Below are 19,634 nucleotides of genomic sequence, written 5' to 3' on the forward strand. Positions count from 1 at the left end.
AAAAAGAACAATGTTTTGCTTCTTATTTAGCATGGATTCATTTGAACAGACACAAGAGCCGTGGGTCAGTGTCTACGTGCAGTGTACGCCATCGCGCTATGTCCGGAGGGGCTTTGCTCTAAAATGGAAGTCCCCTCCTTTTTATATAGCTGATCAAAGCACGCTGTATGCAATATGTTTAGAGACAGCAGTTTAATGGCTCGAGACTCTTATTTTTATAGCTGTAATTTAATGATATCTCAGCCTGTACAAGGAGACTTTTATTCAACAGAGCAAATAGTGGCTCCTTGCGCTGCCTGACGACATTCCCGTGACATTCCCTCAAGTGAGGCACTTACAGGAGAGCCTCGGTCAGCGGTGAAGCACAATATTTGTACATTCTGTGTAATCACCTTCCTCGCAGAGGCAATCGCTCTGATAAAAAAGGTGATTTTGGTGCGTATCACTGATTAAATAAAGACTAAATAAACACACAGATCTTTTAATTTCTTACTTCAAACATCGGGCAACATTTTAGGTGATTTCAGCTTTTTGGGTGGAGAAGGACTCTGAATGTGCTCGCAGTTTTAGTAACTAGTCTGCGGGCATACAGCTGCAGTGAAGGTTACACACACAAGCACAACTGGGAGCTGCCCGCTACTATTCCAACCTTGGACTGTTGGCAGCTGGGATCATCTCCAGTTGAGCAGTCTGGGAGGGTCGTATTGCTCAAGGTCATTGTCAGGCATTATGATTTTTCCACTCATCAGTGCTGCTTCTTTTCTTCACCTGGAGTAACTCCTACTGTTTGTCTCCTCTGCCGCCAGACTTTGATTTTAGCGTGCCGGGCTCCATGAAACTCCACAACCTGATCTCCAAGCTCAAGAAATGGATAAAGATCCTGGAGGCCAAGACCAAGCAGCTGCCCAAGTTCTTCCTCATTGAGGAGAAGTGCCGCTTCCTCAGCAACTTCTCCGCTCAGACGGCCGAAGTGGAGATTCCCGGGGAGTTCCTCATGCCCAAACCAACCCACTACTACATCAAAATTGCCAGGTAAGAGTCACTGGGAGACATTGCTACTCATTACAGGAGCTTTTCTTTTAGAGGAATATTTCTCAATGGTCTGTTGCTTGTTTTCTTCCAGGTTCATGCCCAGAGTGGAGATTGTTCAGAAGCACAATACGGCAGCACGGCGCCTCTACATCCGTGGCCACAATGGCAAGATCTACCCCTACTTGGTGATGAACGACGCCTGCCTGACAGAATCTCGCCGCGAGGAAAGGGTTCTGCAGCTTCTTCGACTCCTCAATCCCTGTTTGGAGAAGAGGAAGGAAACCACAAAAAGACATCTTTTTTTCACGGGTATGACCTCAGAAAAGTTGACCATTTTACATAAGATCAAGACTTGGTGTCCTTGGAGATCAGAACATTATGTGACATACTTTTGTCTTGGCCTCTCACTAACCGCACACCATTTCAGCTCCCACTCAAGTGTACTATTTCCACTCTCTCGTCATTCCCTTGTGGTTTGCCTCCACCCAGATGTTTGCCCACTCTCCATTTAAGTGCTTGATTGGTTTGTTTAAGGGACGAGTATAGACGGGGGAATTCAAATGGTACCTTTCATTGAAACTGGAATGACTGGTACTGATTTGATTTGGGTTGCCTGTGGATGTAAAATGTGTAGGCTTGTTTGACCGCAGCCTTTTCACCTTCTTTGACCTTGCTTGCCGTAGACTGATGATGACTGAAATATTTCATTTGCAGGGCTTCACTGTGGTCTAACTGTTTCTGCTAACATTTAGACTGTATCGCTGCAAACCTCACCCTTCTTACTATCACTCACCTATCCTTCTTTTTCAGTGCCCCGAGTGGTGGCGGTGTCCCCTCAGATGAGGCTAGTGGAGGACAATCCTTCGTCTCTGTCACTAGTGGAAATCTACAAGCAGCGTTGTGCCAAGAAGGGAATCGAGCATGACAACCCTATTTCCAGATATTATGATCGCCTTGCCACCGTGCAAGCCAGAGGCACACAGGCCAGCCACCAGGTAGACCAGTCATATTAGCTACACTATATGGGCAAAAGTTCTGGGACACCACTTACTGTATATGCTGCAATTAGATTATTTACCTAAATTGGCCATATGCACTAATTGGAGAGTGCCTGGTGTTTAAGAAATGTTAAAACTCATTCTAAAAAAACTTCTCAATACACACGTCCAACTGTTCATTGCTTCAGTCACAGTCAGGGAAAGGCATTGACTATGCCTTACTGTGAATCTTCCAGTCTCTCTGGATCTGTTGGAACCTGCAGATGACACACTGTGACATTCTCACTCAGTGATTCTCAAATAGCAGGTTGTGCCCCCCCCCCCCCCCCCCCCTTGGGGGTGGTGAAGTGTTAGGGTGGTCACGAGAGGCAAGGGAGAATGTCAGTATTAATATGATTCACTGCTCTCCAGGTATGCATTTAGTTGCACTTTGCTGGTTTCGGTTTCCAGGTCAGTCTGTGAAACCTGGATATTGCTCCCGTGTCAAAACATCAGCATATATTTCTTTAAAGTTGGCACTTCTGCTAGTGTTTTTAGTCATGTTGGTGCCAGCAACTCATACAGTGGATTGTACAGATAAGGAAATGAATATTACAATAGTATTTCAATTTGGAGAGGCGAGGGCTGTGGAAACAAATTGTCACATATTTGAGTGACCCAGGTTTCATCTGTCTTTTCCCTTCCCAGGTCTTACGAGACATCCTGAAAGAGGTCCAGGGTAACATGGTGCCACGCAGCATGCTGAAGGAGTGGGCCCTGCACACATTTCCCAACGCCACAGACTACTGGACCTTCCGCAAAATGTTCACCATCCAGCTTGCCCTCATCGGCCTCGCTGAGTTCATGCTCCACCTGAATCGCCTCAATCCCGAGATGCTGCAGATAGCGCAGGTAGATGTGCACACACTCGTGCCCACGTCGAGCTCCTTTTCAAGGGCAAACAGGCGACATGTGATGCACATTAATAGAATACACCAACCCAATCTCATAGATGCATTAAGAGATCACCATTACCCACTCTTGTGTCTGGCTTTTATGATTCATCCTTCTCCCCTGTGACATTCACATTAACGTCTATCAGTCAGCCAGCCGCTGTCGATGCGAAGGATGTTTTGACAGAGCGTTATATGCAGTCCCTCTGCACTCCAACTATCAAAGATGTTTCAATTTGAAGAGGCTTCGGTGATGTGTGTGTGTGTGTGTGTGTGTGCATCTTACCTCAGAGTCCGCAGACAGCTTTTTCAAAGTCATTATTAAAGATGATTGTGTCAGTCACCGCCCTCCCCTCTGATCCTAATCGCCCTGTGCTGACAGGCGTTCCTCCGGGCAACTAGTATTAAGCCCCCACTCTGCCTGTTCTATTCCGCAGATCCCATTAGACACAGGAGGATTACGGAGCAGAATACACACACATAAACATACACACACACACACACGCAGGCTAGAGAGTGCAAGGACAGGACATCACTGCCTCATATAGGAGCCCCACCGTGCTTAAATAGAGACCTCATGTTACATCCATTTGGCCCTGCAGAGCCTTCTGTGTCCTAACATAAGCAACGCAGTACATTCTCGTAACGCTTGTCTTCATAACCACATCATCTCACCAGAATCACCTCCATTTCCTTGATGATCAAAGTGGCTTTCACATACAATAATAAACATTTGTTTAGAAAAGTCATTTATCATGTCCCACATGAGTCCCTCCAGTGTTGTTCCCGTCATCCCATATTCCAAACGGCCCCCGAAATGGAGCTGGTCACTGGCATGCTGATTTTAGCTTTCCGAGCGTCAGCCTTTGCCTCTAACTGTCTGCAGGCTTATCAGAGCTCCCTGGAGGGGCGGGGTTGCTGGTGTCTCGGCCCACTGCCCCGAGGCTCGCTGCAGGGGCCTGGAGGAGCAGACGGCAGTAGCAGAGGGAGGGAAAGTGGCAAGATGGGAGGAAAGCTGCAGAGAATTGCTCTGCCATAAAGCTGTCAGAGCCACTCACCATTTCATATAAGGGAGCTTATCACGGCGAGAATGGCCGCTTGTGTTGCACCCTCCTCTCACAGAAACGCAGGCTTAAAGATGAAACTTGGCTGTATATATTTAAGTCAGCGAAAGGGAATGAGGATTATAGATGTTCAGCTCTTGATATATAGTTTGACCTGTTACTGTGGCTGAGATCAATTACACTGTTGTTTGGTACCTTGCCCTTAAAGTGTTATTTCATCTCAAGGTTGACGCATAACTCAATCATCAGCTACCTTTATATTTTATAACGCTGCCGACACATTATTGTCTGTCCTCCCTTTTAGGATACGGGCAAGTTGAACGTCTCCTACTTCCGTTTCGACATCAACGACGCCACGGGTGACCTTGATGCCAATCGGCCTGTTCCTTTCCGCCTGACACCAAACATCTCAGAGTTCCTGACCACCATCGGTGTCTCTGGCCCGCTTACCGCTTCCATGATTGCGGTGGCACGGTGCTTTGCGCAACCAAACTTTAAGGTAGTGGATGTACTTGGTTCTTTGTTCTTGCTTACGCTCGCTCATTCATACTGAAATTTGGACTGTTATTCATTCATTCATTTTCTACCGCTTTTTCCTCACGAGGGTCGCAGGGGTGCTGGAGCCTATCCCAGCTGTCTTCGGGCGGGAGGCGGGGTACACCCTGGACTGGTCGCCAGCCAATCACAGGGCACATATAGACAAACAACCATTCACACTCACATTCATACCTATGGACAATTTGGAGTGGCCAATTAACCTAGCATGTTTTTGGAATGTGGGAGGAAACCGGAATACCCGGAGAAAACCCACGCATGCACGGGGAGAACATGCAAACTCCACACAGAGATGGCCGAGGGTGGGAATTGAACCCTGGTCTCCTAGCTGTGAGGTCTGCGCACTAACCACCAGACCGCCGTGCTGCCCTGGACTGTTATTTTGAGTGTAATTATTTCTTTTGTGGCACGGCGGTCGAGTGGTTAGCACGCAGACCTCACAGCTAGGAGCACCAGGGTTCGATTCCACCCTCGGCCATCTCTGTGTGGAGTTTGCATGTTCTTCCCGTGCATGCGTGGGTTTTCTCCGGGTACTCCGGTTTCCTCCCACATTCCAAAAACATGCTAGGTTAATTAGCCACTCCAAATTAAGATTAAGATAATTGTCCATAGGTATGAATGTGAGTGTGAATGGTTGTTTGTCTATATGTGCCCTGTGATTGGCTGGCGACCAGTCCAGGGTGTACCCCGCCTCTCGCCCAAAGACAGCTGGGATAGGCTCCAGTACCCCCGCGACCCTAGTGAGGAAAAAACGGTAGAAAACGAATGAATGAATGAATATTTCTTTTGTGCAACGTGGCAGCTGTCGTTCATTACTCGCGAGAAGAGCAAACGCAATGATTATATGACATATCTTTATTAATTATGTATGTAATCAAGGTATACTTCTGTTCTAAAAAATATAGAAATATTGGCTTGCATGTGATTTTTGTCAGGCATTTATCAAGACACTTATATGTTTAGAATTGCATAGTTTTAGTTTAGTAAAATTGCAGTTACAGGTAGTTTTTGCCTTTTAATGTGGGCAATTTTATGGCTATGAAAGTTGCCAGACAGTCACACACAGCACCAAGTCTCACTAAGTATCTTTTAAACAAACGCACAAGCAGGCATAGTTTTAGTCCACATAACCCAGCAGGGTGGTAATGGCCGCCATGTGGCATCTACGTAAGGCTTGTGGAGTGTTTACATGCAATACACAAAAGCACGTAAACTACTCAAGACTGTTGTGGCTGTCTGTCTTCAGGGAGCAGCGCCAACTTGCCACAATCACCCAATCCTCATATAAACAAGCCGGCGGAAGCGACGCGTCAAAATAGGGGACCGGTGTGTGTACCTAGTTAGGTGATGATTACTGGGGCTGTGGTCCCGCGGTGGTTTAGATGGTTGTGTATTTCACGACTGCATCGCCATAATGAGCTGCTAACCGTGCACACGGCTTTGCCCAGAAGGAACACTGACACACCCTATTTTGGAGTTTGCTTTACGTGGGTTTTTTTTTTTAGATTGGCTTTATATAAACAGACTTTTTTCATTACCTTTTCAGCCTAAACACACAGCTGAGGAAACCATTCCCTGCAGATTGGCATATTGTGCATATATAAACAGCATTCCGAGACGCATAATGATGACTTTCAGATAAACCCCGCCGGTTATCAAATTAGCTTAGAATCTCATAAGCTGCTATAATGTGCCAGCTGCCAGCCGCACATACAGTTAAGCCCCAAGATGATGCATACCCTGGTCAAAATATGAGTTCAAGTCCATTTTTATTTGTTGACTTGACTGGAAACAGGAAACGTGTGTTAGCGATAATAATTTAAATTTTATTTTTAAATTGATTTATATTCATTTACCAATATCTTGGTAAATTCCATCATCATTTACAACAGGGGTTCTCAACTTTTCACATTCTCCGTAACACTGTCGTTACAAGAATGCAAAATCTATTCAGGGACACAAAACCAGCTTTTAATGTGTGTGTAAATAAACAAACAGGGACATAAAGAAAAACATGAAGTGGCTATTCCTTTCACTCACTTTCTACACTTACATTACATTACATTTAAGTAAACTAGGAAATACACTGACAGTACATCGTGTCTTTGAACGCAACCCATCATTGCGCAACACTCCACTGTGCTTCCGTCTGCCGTCATAACAGAGAGGTGTGCTTGGTCTGGTGCTCATGCTTTAATTGGTCGAAAAAATGTAACACAATTAATAAATAATAAAATAGGGCGGCACGGCGGTCTAGTGGTTAGCGCGCAGTCCTCACAGCTAGGAGACCAGGGTTCAATTCCCACCCTCGGCCATCTCTGTGTGGAGTTTGCATGTTCTCCCCGTGCATGCGTGGGTTTTCTCCGGGTACTCCGGTTTCCTCCCACATTCCAAAAACATGCTAGGTTAATTGGCGACTTCAAATTGTCCATAGGTATGAATGTGAGTGTGAATGGTTGTTTGTCTATATGTGCCCTGTGATTGGCTGGCGACCAGTACAGGGTGTACCCCGCCTCCCGCCCAAAAGACAGCTGGGATAGGCTCCAGCATCCCCCGCGACCCTAGTGAGGAAAAAGCGGTAGAAAATGAATGAATGAATGAAATAATAAAATAAATAATAATAAAATAATAAATGAATAAATAAATTATAGTTATTAGTTATAAAAAAAAAGTAAATGTTGAACTTGGTTGTTTTATTTGGACAAATAAATCAACATGTTATTCCCAACAGGTGGACGGCATCCTGAAGGCAGTCCTGCGTGACGAGATCATCGCTTGGCACAAGAAAACCCAGGAAGACACGTCCATGCCGCTGTCCCCTGCTGGCCAGCCCGAAAACATGGACTCCCAGCAGCTGGTCTCACTGGTCCAGAAGGCCGTCACCGCCATCATGACTCGCTTGCATAATCTAGCTCAATTCGAGGGAGGCGAGAGTAAAGTCAACACTTTGGTGGCTGCAGCAAACAGCCTGGACAATCTGTGCCGTATGGACCCCGCGTGGCACCCGTGGCTTTAAAAAAAAAAACACGAGTGGTACGTGCAACTGCATCCAACATCTCCAACTTGTATTTATTTTTGTAACTAAATGTGTCTGCTCTCTTGCCGACTTAATTATGACAGATAAAGGGTTTAAATTGTGTAGCTTTTTTATCCATTGCTGAAGGAAGTATATGATGCTTTAACACTTGTCAGACAGCTCATTAGCCAATCCATTATGTTGCTTTTACCTTCGTTACAGAAGCTCATCTGCTCTTGTATATAAGCATTTTGTCTTAATAAAATGCTCTTTTTCATACCTCTCGCTTTCTTTCCATCCTAAACACTTAAGGAGCTTCAGCTGTGCCCATCATGATCATAAAACTAGCAATTAGTTTTCTCCTTTAGCTTCTTGAAGTTAGTTTATCAGAGAGCAATAATAACGTGTAATCGCCATCTGTGCCTCACTCTCACTCTGTCACCGTCATTATCGCCCTGAAGGACACACTCCTGGATGTTATTGCGCTCATAACTCATGCTGGGAAATGACTCCACACAAACCAGTCCCCAACATTTAGGAAGTTGATTGCTGTCATCCTGGCGCTTTCACAGTCAGCGGACGCTTATGGTGAGGCGTTTTTGAACGCGGCGGCGGTGTTGCTACAATAACCTTGGGGGTCATTCCCCTCCCTCTGGTTACAAAGTCCCGCACGAGCGTGTCGAGGCGTTTCACCCTTCCTCCCCTGCTGCTTGATGAATGCTTGTGTGTCGATCTCCGTGTGGGCCGCCCTCGCTTGACTTACACACGCTGTCAGACGGCAATCCTGCACCCATAAACACAACTTATATCCTCTGCGCTTACTGCTTACACAACACACACACACATGCTTTTGCCTTAATATACTTACACGCCATATAGCGTTACGTCTCCTCGCTAATGCACATGAGGAAATGGTATTAATGAAGTTGTAGGGGGCAACATTTAGGCTTCTTTTAAGGCCTTTTTTTCTGATGTGCATCACAATTAGAGCCAGTTCACATACAAGCTGAGGTGTTTTTGTACACCTCAACTTTCTCTACTGTTTAAAGTATGATTGAATCTTTTCAGATCTTAACTGGAACACCCCATCATTCTTAATAAAGTTTCTATCTACCCTCCTTCCTTCAAGGTGCAACCAAGGCGTCAAGGGAGTCCAGTTCAAGGGCCTTAGGATCTTGTCTCTGCTATTTGCAGATGATGTGGTCCTGATGACCTTATCAAACTGTTTACCGTTGCGGTTCCCAGCTAAGTGTGAAGCTTCTGGGATGACACTCAGCATCTCCGAAGATCATTCAAGTATCTCGGAGGTTGGAGCGGTTGTTCCACAGGCAGATATCTCAGAGGACAAACACAAATAGATCCCAAATAGCCATCTCTGAGGATGCTAAGCGATAGAAGGCGTTCTCATTCCTTCATGAATAAACCATCATCGTATCGTTAATGTGGATGAAGATGACAAGTCAAAGTGCCATCAGGATTGCATATGAGACAGATTGGTAGCCGGGAATGTGAACACATCACTATCACATGACCACAAAGTGTGACGAGAACACTTCACCAAGTCGCTAATCCTCTTTTTTTTTGCACAATTCAACCATCATCTGACTTCTCCTTCAGTCTCCACATTCAGCTCTTCGGTGGTTTATTATCGCATTGTTTCAGGCCGTGTTGCGCAGCGGGTGGTGTGCACAAATTCTTTTTGTGTCCTCGTGTAAACAAACAGCATTAATCAAATAACAACGATGTGTTTATCTCCAGTCCAGGAAGCGGCTCATCTCATATCTAGCAGCAGCGGAAGATTTGTTTTGTTGCTCACCAAAGGAGTCCCATTAGGACTTCTAATGACATTTTCACTCAGCGGAGTGCAGCTCATTGGCTTTGTGTCTCAAATCTGCCATTCCAATTTTTAATTGCCCAAGCGGGATGCAGCAATCAAAGTCACTTTATGTCTCAGTGACAAGTGACGCAGTGGCACAGAGCAGCTCACGATGAATCCAAAGAAGTACTTATATAACTTATATAATCTTATATTCATTTAGGAGAACTTACATTATTGAAACGCGCCCATTTCAATCAAATAAAGCGGATAATTAGCATGAACACATTTGAATCGATCAGAATTGAAGAGAACTTACTTTTCCAAAGCATGAAATTCGACACTGTTAAGCAAGAAATAGTAATATTTAAAAAGGATGTGACATCTTTTAATAATTACACATTTTATGTTAATTAACATTGTTTGTTGTTCTCGTATTTTTTCTAAAATTTAGGAGGGAAAGCACTTCCTGGTTGACATAATGTATGATATACTACTTCCTGTTGTTCCACTTCCTGGTTGACATACTACTTCCTGTTGTTCACTTCCTGGTTGTATCTTTACCAACCCATTTTACCTGCATGCTTTGTGTCATAAGTGTTTTGTGTACTTAAATCATGTTTTAGTTTAGCTTAGCTTGCTAACATATTTAACGAATTACTTGAAAAAGAGTTTTTTTTTAAAATAAGGGTACCTTTTATAATTGACTACATTGATTTCCACTTTGTGACTGCTGCCAGTTGGCACACTCAGCTGTGCTAAAGCGTGGAGACGAGCAGCTCCATTAATTATGGAGGACACTTTCTGCTGAATGCAGAGCTGTCATGGCGCTAAAGTAAGTGTGCGTAAACTGTCATGTGTGTATTTCACATTGTTTAGACAGGAGCCATATGCCAGGGGTGGCAATAAGCTCATACCTGAAATGTCTCCTTGTAGCTCCGCCACGGAGACCCCCAACAAATGTGTTGCTGTGGAAGTGGAGTTCAATGACAATGCAGGTGAATTGCCCAACGGCTGTGACCAGTTTGCTGTGTTGTAACACTGATTACTGATAAGGTAGGTCCATATACTAGTAGTACTCTTTAATCCATTTTTTTCCACTTAATTGCTGCATAAATTGCAATGCATATCTGCACATGTCCAAATCACACTTTTGGTGTCATTATGGCACATGGAAGTGCTAACTTCACACATTTAATGTGCTGGTTGTTGACAGTTTTGACAACATGCATTTCCTATTTACAATGCTGAATTTTAATTGCGTTTTATTTTCAGCTGGCAATTTGTCAATAAGCCTCTACCACACAAAGATATGTTAATGAAATACAATTAAAGTAGCGTTTTCTTAGTTTATGATAACAAACAAACTGAGGATTATAGTTTATAAAGAAGGCTTTCTGCTGACTGTCTTTTACTTGGCTTATTTTTGGCTGCCTTTTAAAGGTTCCTAACAGTAATATGTGTTTGTTTTTGTAGTGTGCAATGTTAGAAAAGTCTTGATCAAGTGATATTTCTCAAAGAATGTCAGTATGAGAAAAATTCACTTCAATTAACTTTATGCACACGCACAGGTATATTTTCATCCTCATCGTAGCGGCAGCTAAGCATAATATAGCGAAGGTTGGGGTGCTCAATAAAACTTTTAAACCAGACGTTACTCCCCAGTCGATAGGGCTGTGCTCTTTTTTTTTTTTAATGACTTTTTGCCGTCCTGTGGGAGTTTCCTGCGTGATGCTACTTCCTAGTCATGATGGGCTTGGTTGTATTAAACCTCCCCAGTTCTGTGCCCCCACGGGAAACTGGTGCATGACAAGATTTGTACTCCTGCTCCTTGCTTCTTTCTTAGCACGCTAGCGACCACTGTTGTCGTGCTCACCTGGGAGCTACCTGGTCACTCCTGGGTAGAAGTGCTGGGGCAGGGAAAACGTTTTTTGTACAGTATAATGAGTTTATCGTAGTGGAAACATTGCAAGATGAAGACTGAAATCTGACTAGCCACTTCAGGTGTTTTGCACCAATTTGGGTGCATACTTGTGTATTACTATTCAAAGTCAATATGTGAATTATTGACTGTAAGGCATAAGAGAAGAGACTTTTTAAATGTATTCAGCGTGACTCCATTTTGTTTCTTCCGACATGCTTACCAGCGCCCATATGTAGCAGCCAGCAATTGTGGTGTGTTCATGAGCCTGCAACAGTACGCTCTTAATGCCTCCCCGCTGCTCATGTCCTGATTAGACCACACAAAGTTGCTGAGCCCACTTGACAACCGGCCCTCCATCAGCATCCTCGGCACTCCCTCCCTCTTTTCTCCCTGCATGCTCGCATCCAAGAGCGCAATTTAATTTGTTTGGTAATATCAGGATTGGCACGTTGAGCCCAGCTTCACTCCAAAGTGAAATTGGACAAGGGCATTGGAGCCTCACCATGTAAAAGTGCCTCACCTTGACAGCTGCTTGAGAGTCGAGCGCATTGCAGAAGAGAATGATGTTCCCGAGAAGGAGGGAGGGAAGGAGCCGTGTAGGAAAAAGACACACTTCTCTTCTCTCCGTGACTCACTGGGGAGTTGTGTGCCAGGCAGGAAGCCATGCAGCATTTGAAGGCACACGCTTTTTTTTTTTTTTTTTAAAGGGGAGACAAAGCACCAGGTGCTACTAGGGACCCATCTGCTCCGCAACAACACGCTGGAACTTGTCCAATATGTCCAAACAGCTTCCAGGGCCACTTTGTGTGCACCTCATCTCCAGTAGTGAGATTGATCTCATTGTAATTACATTTTTGGCAGCACAGGAAACTCCGTCGCTCATCTATTAACACTCGTTTGTCTATTCAGAAGTGTAGAAAAGTAGACTGGGTTCATACAGTAAGGGCGTATACTCACATTAGGCAAATGCTGCTGTGCCTGAACCCACTTCACACCTCAATAGCAGTGTGTCTGCTTAGACTAGACTGTACCATTCTGACTACCTGGAGGGTGCCCATGCCCTTATGGAAAAAAAAAATGCAGTATTTTGGCAAATATAATGCAATGTATGTATTAGGAAATATCTTTCCATATATGGGATCTTATGTTTATATGTTCCAATATATTGCAATATATGCATAGATCATATATGTGTATATATTGATACATATAAAAAATATATTGCGATCAAGACCAAAAAAGGACTATATTTTTACATATATATAAAATTGCATATAATTTGGGATATATAAACTCATATATTTGGATTTAATATATTTCAATATATTGAAAGCGGCATCATTTGTACATTCTGCAATATATTGCCATATATTACATGAATATATCATATATGTACAAAAATATATTATTCCATGTATTTATAATATGTAATGTATTGGAAAATATAATGGAAAAATAATATATTATAATATAATACAATATATTTAAAGTAATATATTGATAAATATATTTTCTTTTCATAAGGGCATACATTTTTTTTTACAAGGAATGTCTATTTTTGTTATAAATAGCATCCATCCATTTTTTTGCTTATCAGGTATGCTGAAGGGGGTGGGGTAGTTAAAAGGCCAGGGTACGAATGCGGGGTGTGAGTGGGGGCCAGGTGAGGGAGGGGCAATCACGCCCTAGTACATCACAGTATGAATAGTCTAGTCTTGAGTACCTTAATGTAGTATTAATAAACACTAATACATATCTGTCAATTGTATTAACTATAAGCAGTATAAACAGTTATAGACCAGGGTTCAATTCCACCCTTGGACATCTCTGTGTGGAGTTTGCATGTTCTCCCCGTGCATGCGTGGGTTTTCTCCGGGTACTCCGGTTTCTTCCGACATTCCAAAAACATGCTAGGTTAATTAGTGACTCCAAATTGTCCATAGGTATGAATGTGAGTGTGAATGGTTGTTTGTCTATATGTGCCCTGTGATTGGCTGGCGACCAGTCCAGGGTGTACCCCGCCTCTCGCCCAAAAGACAGCTGGGATAGGCTCCACCCTAAGGAAAAAAGCGTTAGAAAATGAATGAATGTTAACAGTTATGTCACGGGGGCCCTTTTGCAGTGCAGGGACCAAAAGTCAGGTCCCAATAAGGCCGGGGGTGTCCAAAGTGTGAGTATTCTGTTTTATTCCATATATGTGACACCTAATGAGGCAGCAGAGAGGAAAACGACAGCTTGTCAACCTTTGTCTCAGCTTCCCTTGATTGTGTGGAAAGAAATGCTGATGCAGCAAGAACAGAAGTTAATTACATTGTCCCCCCCCTCCCAAAAAATTCCATCTCTGGCCCTAATTTGTGACACCCTGCCAAGACTCCTCTTGTTCCTGATATGTCATGGCGGATTTGATGGACAGTGATGAAGAGCAGGAAACATGCCAGTCCTTGACTGTTGCGCTGACTCTGCTCCTCCAACATCTCTGATCAGCCCTGAGTGAGAATCACAAGTAATTGGATTCAATAAAATCAGGCTGCAATCGATCATCTTGTTCTTTTTTTTTTTTGGAAACTTGAAGCTTTTGACTGGGATGAGACTCCACCGCTGGGGGGGGGGGGCGAGGTGTGGCGGCTGCCTAGATAAGTGGACGAGGAAGGCGCTGCTGCTAGATGTGAGGCCGGCTTCATTTCCACCTCCAGTGGAGGGAGACCACCTATTTAGCGGTGAGGCCACTGGGATGATAGCAGATCACATCCAACTGATGCCGTTGAGACACTGCATCTCGCCATCTTACAGCTTCAATTTCCATACCATTAGCCTCCTGTTTGTGTGTGTGTGTGTGTGTGTGTGTGTGTGAGTGCATCTCGGCGCAACTCTCCATTAAGCCACACCATTGCATACACAAAATAGTTGTCACAAAGGCAGCCATATAAGTATTCATACAAGCTTAGTTTACTAAAAATGTGTTTTTTTTTTCATGCAATTCTTTGCATCTGATCTTGTTGCACCCAGGAGGACAAACGGTAGAAGTAGTGTTCCTCATACACACTGCAGACGTTCTTTTTAGTTGTTTAGTAAGTGGAGAGAAAAAAATTGAGGAGGCTCCCAATTTTGTGTCTCCTCACCTCATTACCCACACCTGGATGGGACTGCAGGGAATCCTAATTTAAGTCGCTTGTTAACAATGTCCTAATGCATCCTGACAGCAACAAGAAAAAGGGATGAAGGGATGGCTGAGCTAAAAAAAAAAAAAAAAAAAAAGGATATGTAAGCGGCAAGAAGGCATGAAAATTGTCCTGAAGGAGACGATTGTCTGCCTGCCTTTCGCTGCCATTCTTCTCGCTTTCTTGCTTTCATTCCATTTGAAAGGAGCATCATCTTAAATCATCCGAGCCCCCGCATGCATGCACGCACCCGTCCCCGGCTAATGTTCATAAACTCGTGAACACAAATACTGTTTTGCAACCACTTAACTGAGACGCCACATGAAATCAAATAAAACGCTAAATACGTTCTTGTGTTCCTGTTCAATCCGCCTCGGGTCCTTTTTGTGTGTTTTGCAGCTGTGTGGCAGCTCCTAGCAAGACGACACATGGGCATGCTGGGTCATGGATTGCAGCGAATCACAACCTCCAAATGCATGGGGGGGGGGGGGGATAAAAAGCTATTCAAGTCAAAGGATGTTGTTTATAAGCATACAATTAAGAGCCATTTATTTCTCATAGCTCATAGTACTCCAAATTGTCCATAGGTATGAATGTGAGTGTGAATGGTTGTTTGTCTATATGTGCCCTGTGATTGGCTGGTCCAGAGTGTACCCTGTAGCTGGTATAGGCTCCAGCACCCACCGCAACCCTTCGGTAGAAGATGAAGAAGAATGAATGAATGAACAAACATATGGTGAAAGGAAGAGGCCATTAAACCGCTAATACAGGACTGTCCTGTAGTACCCTTTGGTCCCTCAGGAGGCAGTAGCGATGCATCCCTTCCTTGTATCCGATTTGTTTTTTGTCCCACAAGGTTTATCTGGACAGACATCCAAAAGTGAAAAGGCCACCTACTGTATTGGGCTGCACGGTGGTAAAGTGGTTACCACGCAGACCTCACAGCTAGGAGACACGAGTTCAATTCCACTTTCGGCCATCTCTGTGTGGAGTTTGCGTGGGTTTTCTCCGGGTACTCCGGTTTCCTCCCACATTCCAAAAACATGCTAGGTTAATTAGCCACTCCAAATTGTCCATAGGTATGAATGTGAGTGTGAATGGTTGTTTGTCTATATGTGCCCTGTGATTGGCTGGCCACCAGTCCAGTGTGTACCTCGCCGAAGACCGCTGGGATAGGCTCCAGCACTCCTCGTGAGGATAAGCGGTGTTTAGCATGTAGGCCACATGGTCAGGTGATCAGGAAGACCTGGGTTTGAATCTCTGTTGGTCATTTCTGTGTGGAGTTTGCATTCCAAAAATATGCATGCAAAAAAAAAAAAAATCTAAAAAAAAAAAAACAATATCTCTTGCAGTGGTGGACCACCATCATACTTTTATTAGCCACTGTTTTCAATTATAATAAAATAGAATGGGAACACACACAAAAGCATTTTTTTAGTGTAATATGAAGACTTCGGTACTTTCTTAGTTTACAAAATAATCTGATTTGTTTTGGCATTTCTTTCGCTTGACATCATTGGGCTGACATTGTTTTCAAGGTCACATCATAAGTCCAAGCAACCGTCATTTGTATCCCAAAGACAACGATACCGTTTGTATGGTTAAAAAACATTCACAAATAAATAAAATAGAATTCAAAAAACATATTGTGAGGAAAAACAGACTCATCTCTTGGCCCGAACAGAGAATTCATTTCTGATGGTAATTTGTTGTTTTTTGTTTAGTTTTATCTGAGCACTGAATGGTGCCGATTGAAATTGAAAGTAAAAAGCGGTCAGAACATCTGGTGATAATGCTTCAGGCTGGTGTGGGCTGATGAAAAGAAACCTTGTTGGCATCCCTAAGTGATGCCAAGAAAAAACAACAACAAATAGGCAACTATCATTTACTGATTGTGGAAATGACTTTTTCAGGAAAAAAAAACTAACTTGTGATGTTTTGCATGTGAGAACAGCATGTGGAAATCGTTCAATGGGGAATTTTTGAAAATGTTGCTCAAATAGTCCATTTAAAAGTGAAAAAAGTTCAAGAAAACAACAAAAAGTATGGCCGCTGAGCATGTTTCTTCGTCGAGTGAAGCCGAATATGAACAAATTTATACTAAAACCAAAGTTAAAATGTTATTGGTACTCGAAAACGCCTCTCCTCTATCGTTTTCCTGACCTCCAGAGCAGCACCCTGTCAAAAATGTCTTTAAGCATGCCCAGTGATGCTCCACTGAGGGTGGGGAATTGTGGCGGGCACTCAGGCTTCAATCAGCCCAGAAATAGCCGGTGGTCAAACAGCGAGCGGATACCATCACCCTGGAAGGCCAGGGGCTTGCCTCGGGAGCTCTCACTTTGCCAAACAGGGCAGTGAAAGGATGGACATAAACTAGGGCTGTCAAAGTTAACGCGTTAATAATGGCGGCAAATTCTTTGCCACCGTAGCACGGTAACAAATATTGATGGGAACTGGAGAAAAAAAAAAAGTTGTTAAAGTTAGCTTCAAAGCCCTGGTAGATGGCTCTAGTAGCAAGACCAAAGTTATTTGTATCTACTGTGGCTGTGTTTCACTAATCACGGAATTCACTAAACCATTGGTTTTCACATTTTTACGTCTCTCTTTTGGCATTGAACTGCCAGCTAAATTGGAGTTTCAGCTGCTATTGATGGGCTGTCAATGTGATGACGGTGGCTGAAGTCCAGTGTTTTGCTACCGTTAGCGATTTAGCATTGAACATTAGCACTCAAAGTCATCAAATCTTACCTTTATGCATTCCCACATAATATCAGCATCCGGGAGCAAGTATGAGGTGAAAGAAAAGTGGGAAAATACATCCAATTACATCCATACAGCCATCTTTGCATTGGAGAACGGTGCATCGGTGCGTTCAATGACCGTCAAAAAAGTAGAACAAATCGCAAACGCATTAAACATTCAAAAACTGTGCAAATAGTTAGTAGTATTATAATAGTATTATAATAAAATAATATATACTGTAATATAATTATTAATTTCTTTGTATTTCAGTGTGTTTTAAAAGAGAATTGCAATTTGGATTCATGTGTTTTATGACTATTACCCTATGTTTTAGGTATTCTCATTTGTACATTTCATGAAGGAAAGGTGCATTGAAGCAATTCTTTAATAATAATCCTTCCTGAATGTTCCTAAATAGTATTTTTACTAACAAACATTTAGAATTTAAAACCAGTATCATAAATAAACAAACATCTTATTTTGAGTTGACACAAATAAACAAAAACATTTCAGTGTGAGAGGTCTCACTTGCTCACATTTTGTATTGGCTGAACGTTTGTGGGCGAGTTTAAGAGCTAATATGCTAATAATAAAGAAAATTAGTAATACAAAATTATGCTTGCTGACTGTATTTTCTTTAAATAATGGCCCAAGGTTCCCAAATTGATATCCTTTTACATAAAATGGTATGTAATTATCGTTGTAGTTGCACATTAAATCAAAGATATTTCCCCTATCATTAAAAACGTAAATAGATCAAAACGTATTTCCATCTGCGATTAAATGCGATTAATTGTGAGTTAACTATGGACAAAAAATGCGATTAATCATGATCAAATACTTTAATCGATTGACAGCCCTAACACAAACACACATGTATTCATGCAGACTTCGGACTCGAGCACCTGGTCCTCCCCCAGGATACAAGCGAAGCTCTCCCATAGGTGAGAGATGAAGACCCAACAACTGGGAGATTCTGCTAGACGTTCCCAGCACACCCTCACTACACGTTTGGGTTTCCCAGGTATGTCCGGCATCCCCCCCCCCCCGCCATCTAATCCAACTCCTCACCAGGTGGTGATCAGTTACGGACGTCCCTGCGTTTGACCGTGGTGTCAGTTATGGACGAACTGTGGTTGTGGTTCTCACAGAAGTCCAGTAACGTTCCACCACCATGACGTCCCAATCACGTAGCAAAAATACCATGCGATTATATGCACTGTTTAAAATGAGCGGAATGACTGCTTAACTCTCAGCAGTCACACAATGGCAACTTGACACAGTTCATTCTGCTGGCCAGTATAGATTTTCACGAGCTTTAAAATGGAAAACTGTTATTTTTGAAAAAAGCTTTATCAGACTTTCCGAGCAGAAGTGAGCGCTCCAGCACAGCCCACATCATTTTCAGCCAGCCAGATTATGAATATGCAATATTTGTTCTTGTCCTTGCTGCAGCCTCCTGTGATGGTAATGCAACCTCACTGTTTATGCTAAGTTATTCCTCCTGATTGGAAAAGTAATACTGGGGAGCCTGGAGCACGGAGATATGACTTTTAATTTGGTTTGGTGATGCATTCTGAGGTATAAACAAGCAAAGATGGTGGAGTGATCTTCGACAGGCAGGGATTGGGTCTCCTGGTTGCTTTTTCACGGTTGACTTTGTGGGCGTGGCGCTTTGTAACCGCTGGTAATGAGATTCTTAAGTGGGGAATTACATTCAAAATTGGGAACATGATTACCACGGAGGCGGCGACGGTAACAGGAGAACGCTTTATGACTGGGCTGGGAAAAAGTGGAAAGTGTTTACTGTACCTGTGCGCTAAACTGGACTTTACCGATAAATCCAATAAAACCGTTGTACGCAAAATAGAAAAATAAAAAGGTCAATCACCTTCAACTCAACTCAAGGGCAAAGGATGATTGTGAGAAAGGGGAGGGACCAGCCCGGAATTACCAGGGATGAGCTGGTTAATGATCTCAAGGGAGTTGGGAGTCACCAAGAAAAGCACGAGTAACACACTTTGCTGCGTTGTCCAAAAAGTCCCCTGTTCAAAAAGATAGATAGTCAACAAAATGTCGTTGCCTGGCTCCTGTATAATAATAAATAATATTAATAATGTGGAGAATAAATAGATGACATCAAATATGAACAACAATGTACAGCATAAACAGTAAATTGCACACATAATTTTGAATAAATAATGATAATTTAAAGTTTTGCTATATATGTATATATGTTGCTAAACCATAACGACCTTCAGTTTCCCAACCTTCTGTTTGCAACCCTGAGACCAAGTCCAAGACCTCTATGTTTGCCAACATGGCTTTCCAAACATCAAGTAACGTAACAACCTTTTAAATATTTTTTTTTTCATTCTTTCTCTCTTTGTTATTCCC

General features: G+C 43.0%; 2 protein-coding genes across 7 annotated transcripts in view; both read left to right on the forward strand.

The window, feature by feature from the left end:
• trrap (transformation/transcription domain-associated protein) overlaps positions 1-7,836 on the forward strand; it is a 57,285-nt gene extending 49,449 nt beyond the window's left edge. For both annotated transcript variants that reach the window (XM_058062239.1, XM_058062240.1), the window contains 6 exons: positions 807-1,032; positions 1,124-1,341; positions 1,843-2,027; positions 2,718-2,921; positions 4,331-4,525; positions 7,313-7,836. In XM_058062239.1, the coding sequence (XP_057918222.1) occupies positions 807-1,032; positions 1,124-1,341; positions 1,843-2,027; positions 2,718-2,921; positions 4,331-4,525; positions 7,313-7,597 (1,313 nt within the window). In that variant the 3' untranslated portion in view covers positions 7,598-7,836. The remainder of the gene's footprint in view (positions 1-806; positions 1,033-1,123; positions 1,342-1,842; positions 2,028-2,717; positions 2,922-4,330; positions 4,526-7,312) is intronic.
• A 2,168-nt stretch (positions 7,837-10,004) lies between these two features.
• fam20cb (FAM20C golgi associated secretory pathway kinase b) overlaps positions 10,005-19,634 on the forward strand; it is a 90,790-nt gene continuing 81,160 nt past the window's right edge. For 3 of the 5 annotated variants that reach the window (XM_058062242.1, XM_058062241.1, XM_058062243.1), the window contains exons 1-3: positions 10,005-10,248; positions 10,350-10,469; positions 18,126-18,261. The gene's annotated coding sequence lies outside the window, so the exon portion shown is untranslated. The remainder of the gene's footprint in view (positions 10,249-10,349; positions 10,470-18,125; positions 18,262-19,634) is intronic. The other 2 variants (XM_058062245.1, XM_058062246.1) reach the window with 1 other exon arrangement.

This window comes from Doryrhamphus excisus, chromosome 22 (assembly GCF_030265055.1).
Source record: "Doryrhamphus excisus isolate RoL2022-K1 chromosome 22, RoL_Dexc_1.0, whole genome shotgun sequence".
Lineage (NCBI taxonomy): Eukaryota > Metazoa > Chordata > Actinopteri > Syngnathiformes > Syngnathidae > Doryrhamphus > Doryrhamphus excisus.